We start from the raw sequence: 17,500 nt of genomic DNA on the forward strand, positions 1-17,500 counted from the left end.
ACTAACACTCAGAGTTCTCCTCCTATAGAACTAACACTCAGAGTTCTCCTCCTATAGAACTAACACTCAGAGATCTCCTCCTATAGAACTAACACTCAGAGTGCTCCTCCTATAGAACTAACACTCAGAGTTCTCCTCCTATAGAACTAACACTCAGAGTTCTCCTCCTATAGAACTAACACTCAGAGTGCTCATCCTATAGAACTAACACTCAGAGATCTCCTCCTATAGAACTAACACTCAGAGTTCTCCTCCTATAGAACTAACACGCAGAGTTCTCCTCTTTACTAGAACTAGCACTCAGAGTTCTCCTCCTATAGAACTAACACTCAGAGTTCTCCTCCTATATAACTAACACTCAGAGTTCTCCTCCTATAGAACTAACACTCAGAGTTCTCCTCCTATAGAACTAACACTCAGAGTTCTCCTCCTATAGAACTAACACTCAGAGTTCTCCTCCTATAGAACTAACACTCAGAGTTCTCCTCCTATAGAACTAACACTCAGAGTTCTCCTCCTATAGAACTAACACTCAGAGTTCTCCTCTTTACTAGAACTAGCACTCAGAGTTCTCCTCCTATAGAACTAACACTCAGAGTTCTCCTCCTTACTAGAACTAACACTCAGAGTTCTCCTCCTATAGAACTAACACTCAGAGTTCTCCTCCTATAGAACTAGCACTCAGAGTTCTCCTCCTATAGAACTAACACTCAGAGTTCTCCTCCTATAGAACTAACCCTCCTCCTATAGAACTAACACTCAGAGTTCTCCTCCTAAAGAACTAACACTCAGAGTTCTCCCCCTATAGAACTAACACTCAGTTCTCCTCCTTACCAGAACTAACACTCAGAGCTCTCCTCCTATAGAACTAACACTCAGAGTTCTCCTCCTATAGAACTAACACTCAGAGTTCTCCTCATATAGAACTAACAATAATAGTTCTCCTCCTATAGAACTAACACTGAGAGTTCTCCTCCTATAGAACTAACACTCAGAGCTCTCCTCCTATAGAACTAACACTCAGAGATCTCCTCCTATAGAACTAACACTCAGAGTTCTCCTCCTATAGAACTAACACTCAGAGTTCTCCTCCTATAGAACTAACACTCAGAGTTCTCCTCCTATAGAACTAACACTCAGAGTTCTCCTCCTATAGAACTAACACTCAGAGTTCTCTTCCTAAAGAACTAACACTCAGAGTTCACTCTCCTCTCACCTGGCTACCTAAACTATATACATGTGACCAAACACACTGTATAGTGTCCTCTGTCATGGAAAACTTCTACCAATCATGCCAAAAACAAGTCAAAACATCCCATAATGCACAACACAGTAAATGTGACCAAACACACCAAACACACAACAGACCAAAACAGATCCTACAGTAAATGGCTTTACAATATGGTTTCTTCCTGCTCTATACCTTCTGTCATCTCTCTGTAGGTTCACAAGTTTCTGGATAAGAACTACGACCAGGTTGGACAGCAGGTTCTCGATCTGTTCAGCCACAGCAAGAACAAGGTAGGAGGGGTTAGAGGTTAGGGGTTAGAGGTTAGGGGTTAGAGGTTAGGGGTTAGGGGTTAGAGGTTAGGGGTTAGAGGTTAGGGGTTAGGGGTTATAGGTTAGGGGTTAGGGGTTAGAGGTTAGGGGTTAGAGGTTAAAACTACGACCAGGTTGGACAGCAGGTTCTCGATCTGTTCAGCCACAGCAAGAACAAGGTAGGAGGGGTTAGAGGTTAGGGGTTAGAGGTTAGGGGTTAGAACTACGACCAGGTTGGACAGCAGGTTCTCGATCTGTTCAGCCACAGCAAGAACAAGGTAGGAGGGGTTAGAGATTAGGGGTTAGAGGTTAGGGGTTAGAGGTTAGAACTAGGACCAGGTTGGACAGCAGGTTCTCGATCTGTTCAGCCACAGCAAGAACAAGGTAGGAGGGGTTAGAGGTTAGAGGTTAGAGATTAGGGGTTAGAGGTTAGGGGTTAGGGGTTAGAGGTTAGGGGTTAGATGTTAGAACTACGACCAAGTTGGACAGCAGGTTCTCGATCTGTTCAGCCACAGCAAGAACAAGGTAGGAGGGGTTAGAGGTTAGAGGTTAGAGATTAGGGGTTAGAGGTTAGAACTACGACCAAGTTGGACAGCAGGTTCTCGATCTGTTCAGCCACAGCAAGAACAAGGTAGGAGGGGTTAGAGATTAGGGGTTAGGGGTTAGGGGTTAGAGATTAGGGGTTAGAGGTTAGGGGTTAGGGGTTAGAGGTTAGGGGTTAGGGGTTAGAGATTAGGGGTTAGAGATTAGGGGTTAGAGATTAGGGGTTAGAGGTTAGGGGTTAGAGATTAGGGGTTAGAGGTTAGGGGTTAGGGGTTAGAGGTTAGGGGTTAGAGGTTAGAGGTTAGGGGTTAGAGGTTAGGGGTTAGAGGTTAGGGGTTAGAGGTTAGGGGTTAGAGGTTAGAGGTTAGAGGTTAGGGGTTAGGGGTTAGAGGTTAGAGGTTAGGGGTTAGGGGTTAGAGGTTAGGGGTTAGAGGTTAGGGGTTAGGGGTTAGAGGTTAGAGGTTAGGGGTTAGGGGTTAGAGGTTAGGGGTTAGAGGTTAGGGGTTAGAACTACGACCAGGTTGGACAGCAGGTTCTCGATCTGTTCAGCCACAGCAAGAACAAGGTAGGACAGTTGGACTGCAGGTGATAATGCTTATTGCTAACAGCACATCTGATAAATCAGTTGGGCTGCAGGTGATAATGCTAACAGCACATCTGATAAATCAGTTGGACTGCAGGTGATAATGCTTATTGCTAACAGCACATCTGATAAATCAGTTGGACTGCAGGTGATAATGCTTATTGCTAACAGCACATCTGATAAATCAGTTGGGCTGCAGGTGATAATGCTAACAGCACATCTGATAAATCAGTTGGACTGCAGGTGATAATGCTAACAGCACATCTGATAAATCAGTTGGGCTGCAGGTGATAATGCTAACAGCACATCTGATAAATCAGTTGGGCTGCAGGTGATAATGCTAACAGCACATCTGATAAATCAGTTGGGCTGCAGGTGATAATGCTAACAGCACATCTGATAAATCAGTTGGACTGCAGGTGATAATGCTAACAGCACATCTGATAAATCAGTTGGACTGCAGGTGATAATGCTTATTGCTAACAGCACATCTGATAATATTGACTATAGGCTAGATGAATGGTCCAATATATGTATAATAATGAACATGATTTCTACCAATATGTTACTGGGCCCATTTCTGGAGATGGTTTATTTTCTTTAATTGTGGAGTAGAATTTCCCTTTAAAAGTCACCAGAACTGAGCTTCTCAGTCCTGCCACATACAGTTGAAGTCATAAGTTTACATACACTTAGGTCATTAAAACTTGTTTTTCAACCACTCCACACATTTCTTGTTAACAAATGGGCAGTATGCACCCTTTCAGTTTGTTTACTCATAGTAGTTTACTCATATTACTCAACTCATAGTAGTAGAAGAAGAAGAAGAAAATGGACTACTTCTAAATGGAGATGGCCTCAATGGTGCTGCCCATGCTCTCACAGACGTCATAATGGGGCAGATACAAATGTGTAATGTCTATCTAAATCTATTGTGTGTTCTCCAGATGGTGGCCAACCTCTTCCTGGTTCACGCGGAGGTCGTAGGTCAGCATAGAGGTCATGGGAGGAAGAGCAGCACGGTGACCCGGAGACACCAGCCCCCCACCGTCTCCACCAAGTTCACCCTGTCACTACTGGAACTGGTAGACAAGATGGAGAGGTGTTATTATTATTAATATTATTAAAGGGAGGAGGAGAGGTGTTATTATTATTATTAAAGGGGGAGAGGTGTTATTATTATTATTAATATTAAAGGGAGGAGGAGAGGTGTTATTATTATTAATATTAAAGGGATGAGGAGAGGTGTTATTATTATTATTAATATTAAAGGGAGGAGGAGAGGTGTTATTATTATTATTAAAGGGGGAGAGGTGTTATTATTATTATTAATATTAAAGGGAGGAGAGGTGTTATTATTATTATTAATATTAAAGGGAGGAGGAGAGGTGTTATTAATATTATTAAAGGGGGAGAGGTGTTATTATTATTATTAATATTAAAGGGAGGAGGAGAGGTGTTATTATTATTATTAATATTAAAGGGAGGAGTAGAGGTGTTATTATTATTATTAATATTAAAGGGAGGAGGAGAGGTGTTATTATTATTAATATTAAAGGGATGAGGAGAGGTGTTATTATTATTATTAATATTAAAGGGAGGAGGAGAGGTGTTATTATTATTATTAATATTAAAGGGAGGAGGAGAGGTGTTATTATTATTAATATTAAAGGGAGGAGGAGAGGTGTTATTATTATTAATAATATTAAAGGGAGGAGAGGTGTTGTTATTATTAATATTAAAGGGAGGAGGAGAGGTGTTATTAATATTATTAAAATTAAAGGGAGGAGGAGAGGTGTTATTATTATTAATATTAAAGGGAGGAGAGGTGTTATTATTATTATTAATATTAAAGGGAGGAGAGGTGTTATTATTATTATTAATATTAAAGGGAGGAGGAGAGGTGTTATTATTATTATTAATATTAAAGGGAGGAGGAGAGGTGTTATTATTATTATTAATATTAAAGGGAGGAGGAAAGGTGTTGTTCTTATTAATATTAAAGGGATGAGGAGAGGTGTTATTATTATTATTAATATTAAAGGGAGGAGGAGAGGTGTTATTATTATTATTAATATTAAAGGGAGGAGGAGAGGTGTTATTATTATTAATATTAAAGGGAGGAGGAGAGGTGTTATTATTATTAATAATATTAAAGGGAGGAGAGGTGTTGTTATTATTAATATTAAAGGGAGGAGGAGAGGTGTTATTAATATTATTAATATTAAAGGGAGGAGGAGAGGTGTTATTAGTATTATTAATATTAAAGGGAGGAGAGGTGTTATTATTATTATTAATATTAAAGGGAGGAGGAGAGGTGTTATTATTATTAATATTAAAGGGAGGAAGAGAGGTGTTATTATTATTATTAATATTAAAGGGAGGAGGATAAGTGTTATTATTAATATTAATATTAAAGGGAGAGGGAGAGGTGTTATTTTTTTATTAATATTATAGGGAGGAGGAGAGGTGTTGTTATTATTATTAATATTAAAGGGAGGAGGAGAGGTGTTGTTATTAATATTAAAGGGAGGAGGAGAGGTGTGGTTATTAATATTAAAGGGAGGAGGAGAGGTGTTGTTATTATTATTAATATTAAAGGGATGAGGAGAGGTGTTATTATTATTATTAATATTAAAGGGAGGAGGAGAGGTGTTGTTATTAATATTAATATTAAAGGGAGGAGGAGAGGTGTTATTATTAATATTAATATTAAAGGGAGGAGGGGAGGTGTTATTATTATTATTAATATTAAAGGGAGGCGGAGAGGTGTTATTATTATTAATATTAAAGGGAGGAGGAGAGGTGTTATTATTATTATTAATATTAATGGGAGGATATGTGTTATTAATATTAAAGGGAGGAGGAGAGGTGTTATTATTAATAATAATATTAAAGGGAGGAGGAGAGGTGTTATTATTATTAATATTAAAGGGAGGAGGAGAGGTGTTATTATTAATATTAAAGGGAGGAGGAGAGGTGTTGTTATTATTATTAATATTAAAGGGAGGAGGAGAGTTGTTGTCATTAATATTAAAGGGAGGAGGAGAGGTGTTGTTATTAATATTAAAGGGATGAGGAGAGTTGTTGTTATTATTATTAATATTAAAGGGAGGAGGAGAGGTGTTAATATTATTATTAATATTAAAGGGAGGAGGAGAGGTGTTGTTATTAATATTAATATTAAAGGGAGGAGGAGAGGTGTTATTATTAATATTAATATTAAAGGGAGGAGGAGAGGTGTTATTATTATTATTAATATTAAAGGGAGGAGATGTGTTATTAATATTAAAGGGAGGAGGAGAGGTGTTATTATTAATAATATTAAAGGGAGGGGGAGAGGTGTTGTTATTATTAATATTAAAGGGAGGAGGAGAGGTGTTATTATTATTAATATTAAAGGGAGGAGGAAAGGTGTTATTATTATTATTAATATTAAAGGGAGGAGGAGAGGTGTTATTATTATTATTAATATTAAAGGGAGGAGGAGAGGTGTTATTATTATTATTAATTTTAAAGGGAGGAGGATAGGTGTTATTATTATTAATATTAAAGGGAGGAGGAGAGGTGTTATTATTATTATTAATATTAAAGGGAGGAGGAGAGGTGTTATTATTATTAATATTAAAGGGAGGAGGATAGGTGTTGTTATTATTAATATTAAAGGGAGGAGGATAGGTGTTGTTATTATTAATATTAAAGGGAGGAGGAGAGGTGTTGTTATTATTAATATTAAAGGGAGGAGGAGAGCTGTTATTATTATTATTAATATTAAAGGGAGGAGGAGAGGTGTTATTATTATTAATATTAAAGGGAGGAGGAGAGGTGTTATTATTATTATTAATATTAAAGGGAGGAGGAGAGGTGTTATTATTATTATTAATATTAAAGGGAGGAGGAGAGGTGTTGTTATTATTAATATTAAAGGGAGGAGGAGAGGTGTTATTATTATTATTCATATTAAAGGGAGGAGGAGAGGTGTTATTATTATTATTAATATTAAAGGGAGGAGGAGAGGTGTTATTATTATTAATATTAAAGGGAGGAGGAGAGGTGTTATTATTATTATTAATATTAAAGGGAGGAGGAGAAGTGTTATTATTATTATTAATATTAAAGGGAGGAGGAGAGGTGTTGTTATTATTAATATTAAAGGGAGGAGGAGAGGTGTTATTATTATTATTAATATTAAAGGGAGGAGGAGAGGTGTTATTAAAGGGAAGAAGGAGATTATTAAAGGGAGGAGGAGAGGTGTTATTATTATTAAAGGGAGGAGGAGAGGTGGGACAAGATGAGAGGGAAATGAGGAGGTAGAGTTATTGTCACTGAATCTTTCTCCTTCTCTTGACAGGTGCAACCCATCGTTTATACGCTGCATTAAGCCAAACAGACAGAAGGTAGGTCTCCACATCACAGTTTAACAGTGATATTGTTGGTACGCTGCATTAAGCCAGACAGACAGAAGGTAGGTCTCCACATCACAGTTTAACAGTGATATTGTTGGTACGCTGCATTAAGCCAGACAGTCAGAAGGTAGGTCTCCACATCACAGTTTAACAGTGATATTGTTGGTACGCTGCATTAAGCCAGGCAGACAGAAGGTAGGTCTCCACATCACAGTTTAACAGTGATATTGTTGGTACGCTGCATTAAGCCAGACAGTCAGAAGGTAGGTCTCCACATCACAGTTTAACAGTGATATTGTTGGTACTCTGCATTAAGCCAGACAGTCAGAAGGTAGGTCTCCACATCACAGTTTAACAGTGATATTGTTGGTACGCTGCATTAAGCCAGACAGACAGAAGGTAGGTCTCCACATCACAGTTTAACAGTGTTATTGTTGGTACGCTGCATTAAGCCAGACAGTCAGAAGGTAGGTCTCCACATCACAGTTTAACAGTGATATTGTTGGTACGCTGCATTAAGCCAGACAGTCAGAAGGTAGGTCTCCACATCACAGTTTAACAGTGTTATTGTTGGTACGCTGCATTAAGCCAGACAGTCAGAAGGTAGGTCTCCACATCACAGTTTAACAGTGATATTGTTGGTACGCTGCATTAAGCCAGACAGTCAGAAGGTAGGTCTCCACATCACAGTTTAACAGTGATATTGTTGGTACGCTGCATTAAGCCAGACAGTCAGAAGGTAGGTCTCCACATCACAGTTTAACAGTGATATTGTTGGTACGCTGCATTAAGCCAGACAGTCAGAAGGTAGGTCTCCACATCACAGTTTAACAGTGATATTGTTGGTACGCTGCATTAAGCCAGACAGTCAGAAGGTAGGTCTCCACATCACAGTTTAACAGTGATATTGTTGGTACTCTGCATTAAGCCAGACAGACAGAAGGTAGGTCTCCACATCACAGTTTAACAGTGATATTGTTGGTACGCTGCATTAAGCCAGACAGTCAGAAGGTAGGTCTCCACATCACAGTTTAACAGTGATATTGTTGGTACGCTGCATTAAGCCAGACAGTCAGAAGGTAGGTCTCCACATCACAGTTTAACAGTGATATTGTTGGTACGCTGCATTAAGCCAGACAGACTGAAGGTAGGTCTCCACATCACAGTTTAACAGTGATATTGTTGGTACGCTGCATTAAGCCAGACAGACAGAAGGTAGGTCTCCACATCACAGTTTAACAGTGATATTGTTGGTACGCTGCATTAAGCCAGACAGTCAGAAGGTAGGTCTCCACATCACAGTTTAACAGTGATATTGTTGGTACGCTGCATTAAGCCAGACAGACAGAAGGTAGGTCTCCACATCACAGTTTAACAGTGATATTGTTGGTACTCTGCATTAAGCCAGACAGTCAGAAGGTAGGTCTCCACATCACAGTTTAACAGTGATATTGTTGGTACGCTGCATTAAGCCAGACAGTCAGAAGGTAGGTCTCCACATCACAGTTTAACAGTGATATTGTTGGTACGCTGCATTAAGCCAGGCAGACAGAAGGTAGGTCTCCACATCACAGTTTAACAGTGATATTGTTGGTACGCTGCATTAAGCCAGACAGACAGAAGGTAGGTCTCCACATCACAGTTTAACAGTGATATTGTTGGTACGCTGCATTAAGCCAGACAGTCAGAAGGTAGGTCTCCACATCACAGTTTAACAGTGATATTGTTGGTACGCTGCATTAAGCCAGGCAGACAGAAGGTAGGTCTCCACATCACAGTTTAACAGTGATATTGTTGGTACGCTGCATTAAGCCAGACAGACTGAAGGTAGGTCTCCACATCACAGTTTAACAGTGATATTGTTGGTACGCTGCATTAAGCCAGACAGACAGAAGGTAGGTCTCCACATCACAGTTTAACAGTGATATTGTTGGTACGCTGCATTAAGCCAGACAGTCAGAAGGTAGGTCTCCACATCACAGTTTAACAGTGATATTGTTGGTACGCTGCATTAAGCCAGACAGACAGAAGGTAGGTCTCCACATCACAGTTTAACAGTGATATTGTCGGTACGCTTCATTAAGCCAGACAGACAGAAGGTAGATCTCCACATCACAGTTTAACAGTGATATTGTTGGTACGCTGCATTAAGCCAGACAGACAGAAGGTAGGTCTCCACATCACAGTTTAACAGTGATATTGTTGGTACGCTGCATTAAGCCAGACAGTCAGAAGGTAGGTCTCCACATCACAGTTTAACAGTGATATTGTTGGTACGCTGCATTAAGCCAGACAGACAGACGGTAGGTCTCCACATCACAGTTTAACAGTGATATTGTTGGTACGCTGCATTAAGCCAGGCAGACAGACGGTAGGTCTCCACATCACAGTTTAACAGTGTTATTGTTGGTACGCTGCATTAAGCCAGACAGTCAGAAGGTAGGTCTCCACATCACAGTTTAACAGTGATATTGTTGGTACGCTGCATTAAGCCAGACAGTCAGAAGGTAGGTCTCCACATCACAGTTTAACAGTGTTATTGTTGGTACGCTGCATTAAGCCAGACAGTCAGAAGGTAGGTCTCCACATCACAGTTTAACAGTGATATTGTTGGTACGCTGCATTAAGCCAGACAGTCAGAAGGTAGGTCTCCACATCACAGTTTAACAGTGATATTGTTGGTACGCTGCATTAAGCCAGACAGTCAGAAGGTAGGTCTCCACATCACAGTTTAACAGTGATATTGTTGGTACGCTGCATTAAGCCAGACAGTCAGAAGGTAGGTCTCCACATCACAGTTTAACAGTGATATTGTTGGTACGCTGCATTAAGCCAGACAGTCAGAAGGTAGGTCTCCACATCACAGTTTAACAGTGATATTGTTGGTACTCTGCATTAAGCCAGACAGACAGAAGGTAGGTCTCCACATCACAGTTTAACAGTGATATTGTTGGTACGCTGCATTAAGCCAGACAGTCAGAAGGTAGGTCTCCACATCACAGTTTAACAGTGATATTGTTGGTACGCTGCATTAAGCCAGACAGTCAGAAGGTAGGTCTCCACATCACAGTTTAACAGTGATATTGTTGGTACGCTGCATTAAGCCAGACAGACTGAAGGTAGGTCTCCACATCACAGTTTAACAGTGATATTGTTGGTACGCTGCATTAAGCCAGACAGACAGAAGGTAGGTCTCCACATCACAGTTTAACAGTGATATTGTTGGTACGCTGCATTAAGCCAGACAGTCAGAAGGTAGGTCTCCACATCACAGTTTAACAGTGATATTGTTGGTACGCTGCATTAAGCCAGACAGACAGAAGGTAGGTCTCCACATCACAGTTTAACAGTGATATTGTTGGTACTCTGCATTAAGCCAGACAGTCAGAAGGTAGGTCTCCACATCACAGTTTAACAGTGATATTGTTGGTACGCTGCATTAAGCCAGACAGTCAGAAGGTAGGTCTCCACATCACAGTTTAACAGTGATATTGTTGGTACGCTGCATTAAGCCAGACAGTCAGAAGGTAGGTCTCCACATCACAGTTTAACAGTGATATTGTTGGTACGCTGCATTAAGCCAGACAGACAGAAGGTAGGTCTCCACATCACAGTTTAACAGTGATATTGTCGGTACGCTTCATTAAGCCAGACAGACAGAAGGTAGATCTCCACATCACAGTTTAACAGTGATATTGTTGGTACGCTGCATTAAGCCAGACAGACAGAAGGTAGGTCTCCACATCACAGTTTAACAGTGATATTGTTGGTACGCTGCATTAAGCCAGACAGACAGAAGGTAGGTCTCCACATCACAGTTTAACAGTGATATTGTTGGTACGCTGCATTAAGCCAGACAGACAGAAGGTAGGTCTCCACATCACAGTTTAACAGTGATATTGTTGGTACGCTGCATTAAGCCAGACAGACTGAAGGTAGGTCTCCACATCACAGTTTAACAGTGATATTGTTGGTACGCTGCATTAAGCCAGACAGACAGACGGTAGGTCTCCACATCACAGTTTAACAGTGATATTGTTGGTACGCTGCATTAAGCCAGACAGTCAGAAGGTAGGTCTCCACATCACAGTTTAACAGTGATATTGTTGGTACGCTGCATTAAGCCAGACAGTCAGAAGGTAGGTCTCCACATCACAGTTTAACAGTGATATTGTTGGTACGCTGCATTAAGCCAGACAGTCAGAAGGTAGGTCTCCACATCACAGTTTAACAGTGATATTGTTGGTACGCTGCATTAAGCCAGGCAGACAGAAGGTAGGTCTCCACATCACAGTTTAACAGTGATATTGTTGGTACGCTGCATTAAGCCAGACAGACAGAAGGTAGGTCTCCACATCACAGTTTAACAGTGATATTGTTGGTACGCTGCATTAAGCCAGACAGTCAGAAGGTAGGTCTCCACATCACAGTTTAACAGTGATATTGTTGGTACGCTGCATTAAGCCAGGCAGACAGAAGGTAGGTCTCCACATCACAGTTTAACAGTGATATTGTTGGTACGCTGCATTAAGCCAGACAGACTGAAGGTAGGTCTCCACATCACAGTTTAACAGTGATATTGTTGGTACGCTGCATTAAGCCAGACAGACAGAAGGTAGGTCTCCACATCACAGTTTAACAGTGATATTGTTGGTACGCTGCATTAAGCCAGACAGTCAGAAGGTAGGTCTCCACATCACAGTTTAACAGTGATATTGTTGGTACGCTGCATTAAGCCAGACAGACAGAAGGTAGGTCTCCACATCACAGTTTAACAGTGATATTGTCGGTACGCTTCATTAAGCCAGACAGACAGAAGGTAGATCTCCACATCACAGTTTAACAGTGATATTGTTGGTACGCTGCATTAAGCCAGACAGACAGAAGGTAGGTCTCCACATCACAGTTTAACAGTGATATTGTTGGTACGCTGCATTAAGCCAGACAGTCAGAAGGTAGGTCTCCACATCACAGTTTAACAGTGATATTGTTGGTACGCTGCATTAAGCCAGACAGTCAGAAGGTAGGTCTCCACATCACAGTTTAACAGTGTTATTGTTGGTACGCTGCATTAAGCCAGACAGTCAGAAGGTAGGTCTCCACATCACAGTTTAACAGTGATATTGTTGGTACGCTGCATTAAGCCAGACAGTCAGAAGGTAGGTCTCCACATCACAGTTTAACAGTGATATTGTTGGTACGCTGCATTAAGCCAGACAGTCAGAAGGTAGGTCTCCACATCACAGTTTAACAGTGATATTGTTGGTACGCTGCATTAAGCCAGACAGTCAGAAGGTAGGTCTCCACATCACAGTTTAACAGTGATATTGTTGGTACGCTGCATTAAGCCAGACAGTCAGAAGGTAGGTCTCCACATCACAGTTTAACAGTGATATTGTTGGTACTCTGCATTAAGCCAGACAGACAGAAGGTAGGTCTCCACATCACAGTTTAACAGTGATATTGTTGGTACGCTGCATTAAGCCAGACAGTCAGAAGGTAGGTCTCCACATCACAGTTTAACAGTGATATTGTTGGTACGCTGCATTAAGCCAGACAGTCAGAAGGTAGGTCTCCACATCACAGTTTAACAGTGATATTGTTGGTACGCTGCATTAAGCCAGACAGACTGAAGGTAGGTCTCCACATCACAGTTTAACAGTGATATTGTTGGTACGCTGCATTAAGCCAGACAGACAGAAGGTAGGTCTCCACATCACAGTTTAACAGTGATATTGTTGGTACGCTGCATTAAGCCAGACAGTCAGAAGGTATTTCTCCACATCACAGTTTAACAGTGATATTGTTGGTACGCTGCATTAAGCCAGACAGACAGAAGGTAGGTCTCCACATCACAGTTTAACAGTGATATTGTTGGTACTCTGCATTAAGCCAGACAGTCAGAAGGTAGGTCTCCACATCACAGTTTAACAGTGATATTGTTGGTACGCTGCATTAAGCCAGACAGTCAGAAGGTAGGTCTCCACATCACAGTTTAACAGTGATATTGTTGGTACGCTGCATTAAGCCAGACAGTCAGAAGGTAGGTCTCCACATCACAGTTTAACAGTGATATTGTTGGTACGCTGCATTAAGCCAGACAGTCAGAAGGTAGGTCTCCACATCACAGTTTAACAGTGATATTGTTGGTACGCTGCATTAAGCCAGACAGACAGAAGGTAGGTCTCCACATCACAGTTTAACAGTGATATTGTTGGTACGCTGCATTAAGCCAGACAGACAGAAGGTAGGTCTCCACATCACAGTTTAACAGTGATATTGTTGGTACGCTGCATTAAGCCAGACAGACAGAAGGTAGGTCTCCACATCACAGTTTAACAGTGATATTGTTGGTACGCTGCATTAAGCCAGACAGACAGAAGGTAGGTCTCCACATCACAGTTTAACAGTGATATTGTTGGTACGCTGCATTAAGCCAGACAGACTGAAGGTAGGTCTCCACATCACAGTTTAACAGTGATATTGTTGGTACGCTGCATTAAGCCAGACAGACAGACGGTAGGTCTCCACATCACAGTTTAACAGTGATATTGTTGGTACGCTGCATTAAGCCAGACAGTCAGAAGGTAGGTCTCCACATCACAGTTTAACAGTGATATTGTTGGTACGCTGCATTAAGCCAGACAGTCAGAAGGTAGGTCTCCACATCACAGTTTAACAGTGATATTGTTGGTACGCTGCATTAAGCCAGACAGTCAGAAGGTAGGTCTCCACATCACAGTTTAACAGTGATATTGTTGGTACGCTGCATTAAGCCAGGCAGACAGAAGGTAGGTCTCCACATCACAGTTTAACAGTGATATTGTTGGTACGCTGCATTAAGCCAGACAGACAGAAGGTAGGTCTCCACATCACAGTTTAACAGTGATATTGTTGGTACGCTGCATTAAGCCAGACAGTCAGAAGGTAGGTCTCCACATCACAGTTTAACAGTGATATTGTTGGTACGCTGCATTAAGCCAGGCAGACAGAAGGTAGGTCTCCACATCACAGTTTAACAGTGATATTGTTGGTACGCTGCATTAAGCCAGACAGACTGAAGGTAGGTCTCCACATCACAGTTTAACAGTGATATTGTTGGTACGCTGCATTAAGCCAGACAGTCAGAAGGTAGGTCTCCACATCACAGTTTAACAGTGATATTGTTGGTACGCTGCATTAAGCCAGACAGTCAGAAGGTAGGTCTCCACATCACAGTTTAACAGTGATATTGTTGGTACGCTGCATTAAGCCAGACAGACAGAAGGTAGGTCTCCACATCACAGTTTAACAGTGATATTGTTGGTACGCTGCATTAAGCCAGACAGACAGAAGGTAGGTCTCCACATCACAGTTTAACAGTGATATTGTTGGTACGCTGCATTAAGCCAGACAGACAGAAGGTAGGTCTCCACATCACAGTTTAACAGTGATATTGTTGGTACGCTGCATTAAGCCAGACAGACAGAAGGTAGGTCTCCACATCACAGTTTAACAGTGATATTGTTGGTACGCTGCATTAAGCCAGACAGACTGAAGGTAGGTCTCCACATCACAGTTTAACAGTGATATTGTTGGTACGCTGCATTAAGCCAGACAGACAGACGGTAGGTCTCCACATCACAGTTTAACAGTGATATTGTTGGTACGCTGCATTAAGCCAGACAGTCAGAAGGTAGGTCTCCACATCACAGTTTAACAGTGATATTGTTGGTACGCTGCATTAAGCCAGACAGTCAGAAGGTAGGTCTCCACATCACAGTTTAACAGTGATATTGTTGGTACGCTGCATTAAGCCAGACAGTCAGAAGGTAGGTCTCCACATCACAGTTTAACAGTGATATTGTTGGTACGCTGCATTAAGCCAGGCAGACAGAAGGTAGGTCTCCACATCACAGTTTAACAGTGATATTGTTGGTACGCTGCATTAAGCCAGACAGACAGAAGGTAGGTCTCCACATCACAGTTTAACAGTGATATTGTTGGTACGCTGCATTAAGCCAGACAGTCAGAAGGTAGGTCTCCACATCACAGTTTAACAGTGATATTGTTGGTACGCTGCATTAAGCCAGGCAGACAGAAGGTAGGTCTCCACATCACAGTTTAACAGTGATATTGTTGGTACGCTGCATTAAGCCAGACAGACTGAAGGTAGGTCTCCACATCACAGTTTAACAGTGATATTGTTGGTACGCTGCATTAAGCCAGACAGACAGAAGGTAGGTCTCCACATCACAGTTTAACAGTGATATTGTTGGTACGCTGCATTAAGCCAGACAGTCAGAAGGTAGGTCTCCACATCACAGTTTAACAGTGATATTGTTGGTACGCTGCATTAAGCCAGACAGACAGAAGGTAGGTCTCCACATCACAGTTTAACAGTGATATTGTCGGTACGCTTCATTAAGCCAGACAGACAGAAGGTAGATCTCCACATCACAGTTTAACAGTGATATTGTTGGTACGCTGCATTAAGCCAGACAGACAGAAGGTAGGTCTCCACATCACAGTTTAACAGTGATATTGTTGGTACGCTGCATTAAGCCAGACAGTCAGAAGGTAGGTCTCCACATCACAGTTTAACAGTGATATTGTTGGTACGCTGCATTAAGCCAGACAGTCAGAAGGTAGGTCTCCACATCACAGTTTAACAGTGTTATTGTTGGTACGCTGCATTAAGCCAGACAGTCAGAAGGTAGGTCTCCACATCACAGTTTAACAGTGATATTGTTGGTACGCTGCATTAAGCCAGACAGTCAGAAGGTAGGTCTCCACATCACAGTTTAACAGTGATATTGTTGGTACGCTGCATTAAGCCAGACAGTCAGAAGGTAGGTCTCCACATCACAGTTTAACAGTGATATTGTTGGTACGCTGCATTAAGCCAGACAGACAGAAGGTAGGTCTCCACATCACAGTTTAACAGTGATATTGTTGGTACGCTGCATTAAGCCAGACAGACTGAAGGTAGGTCTCCACATCACAGTTTAACAGTGATATTGTTGGTACGCTGCATTAAGCCAGACAGACAGACGGTAGGTCTCCACATCACAGTTTAACAGTGATATTGTTGGTACGCTGCATTAAGCCAGACAGTCAGAAGGTAGGTCTCCACATCACAGTTTAACAGTGATATTGTTGGTACGCTGCATTAAGCCAGACAGTCAGAAGGTAGGTCTCCACATCACAGTTTAACAGTGATATTGTTGGTACGCTGCATTAAGCCAGACAGTCAGAAGGTAGGTCTCCACATCACAGTTTAACAGTGATATTGTTGGTACGCTGCATTAAGCCAGGCAGACAGAAGGTAGGTCTCCACATCACAGTTTAACAGTGATATTGTTGGTACGCTGCATTAAGCCAGACAGACAGAAGGTAGGTCTCCACATCACAGTTTAACAGTGATATTGTTGGTACGCTGCATTAAGCCAGACAGTCAGAAGGTAGGTCTCCACATCACAGTTTAACAGTGATATTGTTGGTACGCTGCATTAAGCCAGGCAGACAGAAGGTAGGTCTCCACATCACAGTTTAACAGTGATATTGTTGGTACGCTGCATTAAGCCAGACAGACTGAAGGTAGGTCTCCACATCACAGTTTAACAGTGATATTGTTGGTACGCTGCATTAAGCCAGACAGACAGAAGGTAGGTCTCCACATCACAGTTTAACAGTGATATTGTTGGTACGCTGCATTAAGCCAGACAGTCAGAAGGTAGGTCTCCACATCACAGTTTAACAGTGATATTGTTGGTACGCTGCATTAAGCCAGACAGACAGAAGGTAGGTCTCCACATCACAGTTTAACAGTGATATTGTCGGTACGCTTCATTAAGCCAGACAGACAGAAGGTAGATCTCCACATCACAGTTTAACAGTGATATTGTTGGTACGCTGCATTAAGCCAGACAGACAGAAGGTAGGTCTCCACATCACAGTTTAACAGTGATATTGTTGGTACGCTGCATTAAGCCAGACAGTCAGAAGGTAGGTCTCCACATCACAGTTTAACAGTGATATTGTTGGTACGCTGCATTAAGCCAGACAGTCAGAAGGTAGGTCTCCACATCACAGTTTAACAGTGTTATTGTTGGTACGCTGCATTAAGCCAGACAGTCAGAAGGTAGGTCTCCACATCACAGTTTAACAGTGATATTGTTGGTACGCTGCATTAAGCCAGACAGTCAGAAGGTAGGTCTCCACATCACAGTTTAACAGTGATATTGTTGGTACGCTGCATTAAGCCAGACAGTCAGAAGGTAGGTCTCCACATCACAGTTTAACAGTGATATTGTTGGTACGCTGCATTAAGCCAGACAGTCAGAAGGTAGGTCTCCACATCACAGTTTAACAGTGATATTGTTGGTACGCTGCATTAAGCCAGACAGTCAGAAGGTAGGTCTCCACATCACAGTTTAACAGTGATATT

The 17,500-nt window shown here is 41.5% G+C and overlaps 1 protein-coding gene across 1 annotated transcript in view; it reads left to right on the forward strand.

The window, feature by feature from the left end:
* myo15aa (myosin XVAa) overlaps positions 1-17,500 on the forward strand; it is a 229,483-nt gene that overhangs the window by 81,743 nt on the left and 130,240 nt on the right. Inside the window, exons 18-20 of the mRNA XM_071343551.1 lie at positions 1,444-1,521; positions 3,613-3,767; positions 7,017-7,062. Coding sequence (XP_071199652.1) covers positions 1,444-1,521; positions 3,613-3,767; positions 7,017-7,062 — 279 coding nt within the window. The remainder of the gene's footprint in view (positions 1-1,443; positions 1,522-3,612; positions 3,768-7,016; positions 7,063-17,500) is intronic.

This window comes from Salvelinus alpinus, chromosome 1 (genome assembly GCF_045679555.1).
Source record: "Salvelinus alpinus chromosome 1, SLU_Salpinus.1, whole genome shotgun sequence".
Classification (NCBI taxonomy): domain Eukaryota; kingdom Metazoa; phylum Chordata; class Actinopteri; order Salmoniformes; family Salmonidae; genus Salvelinus; species Salvelinus alpinus.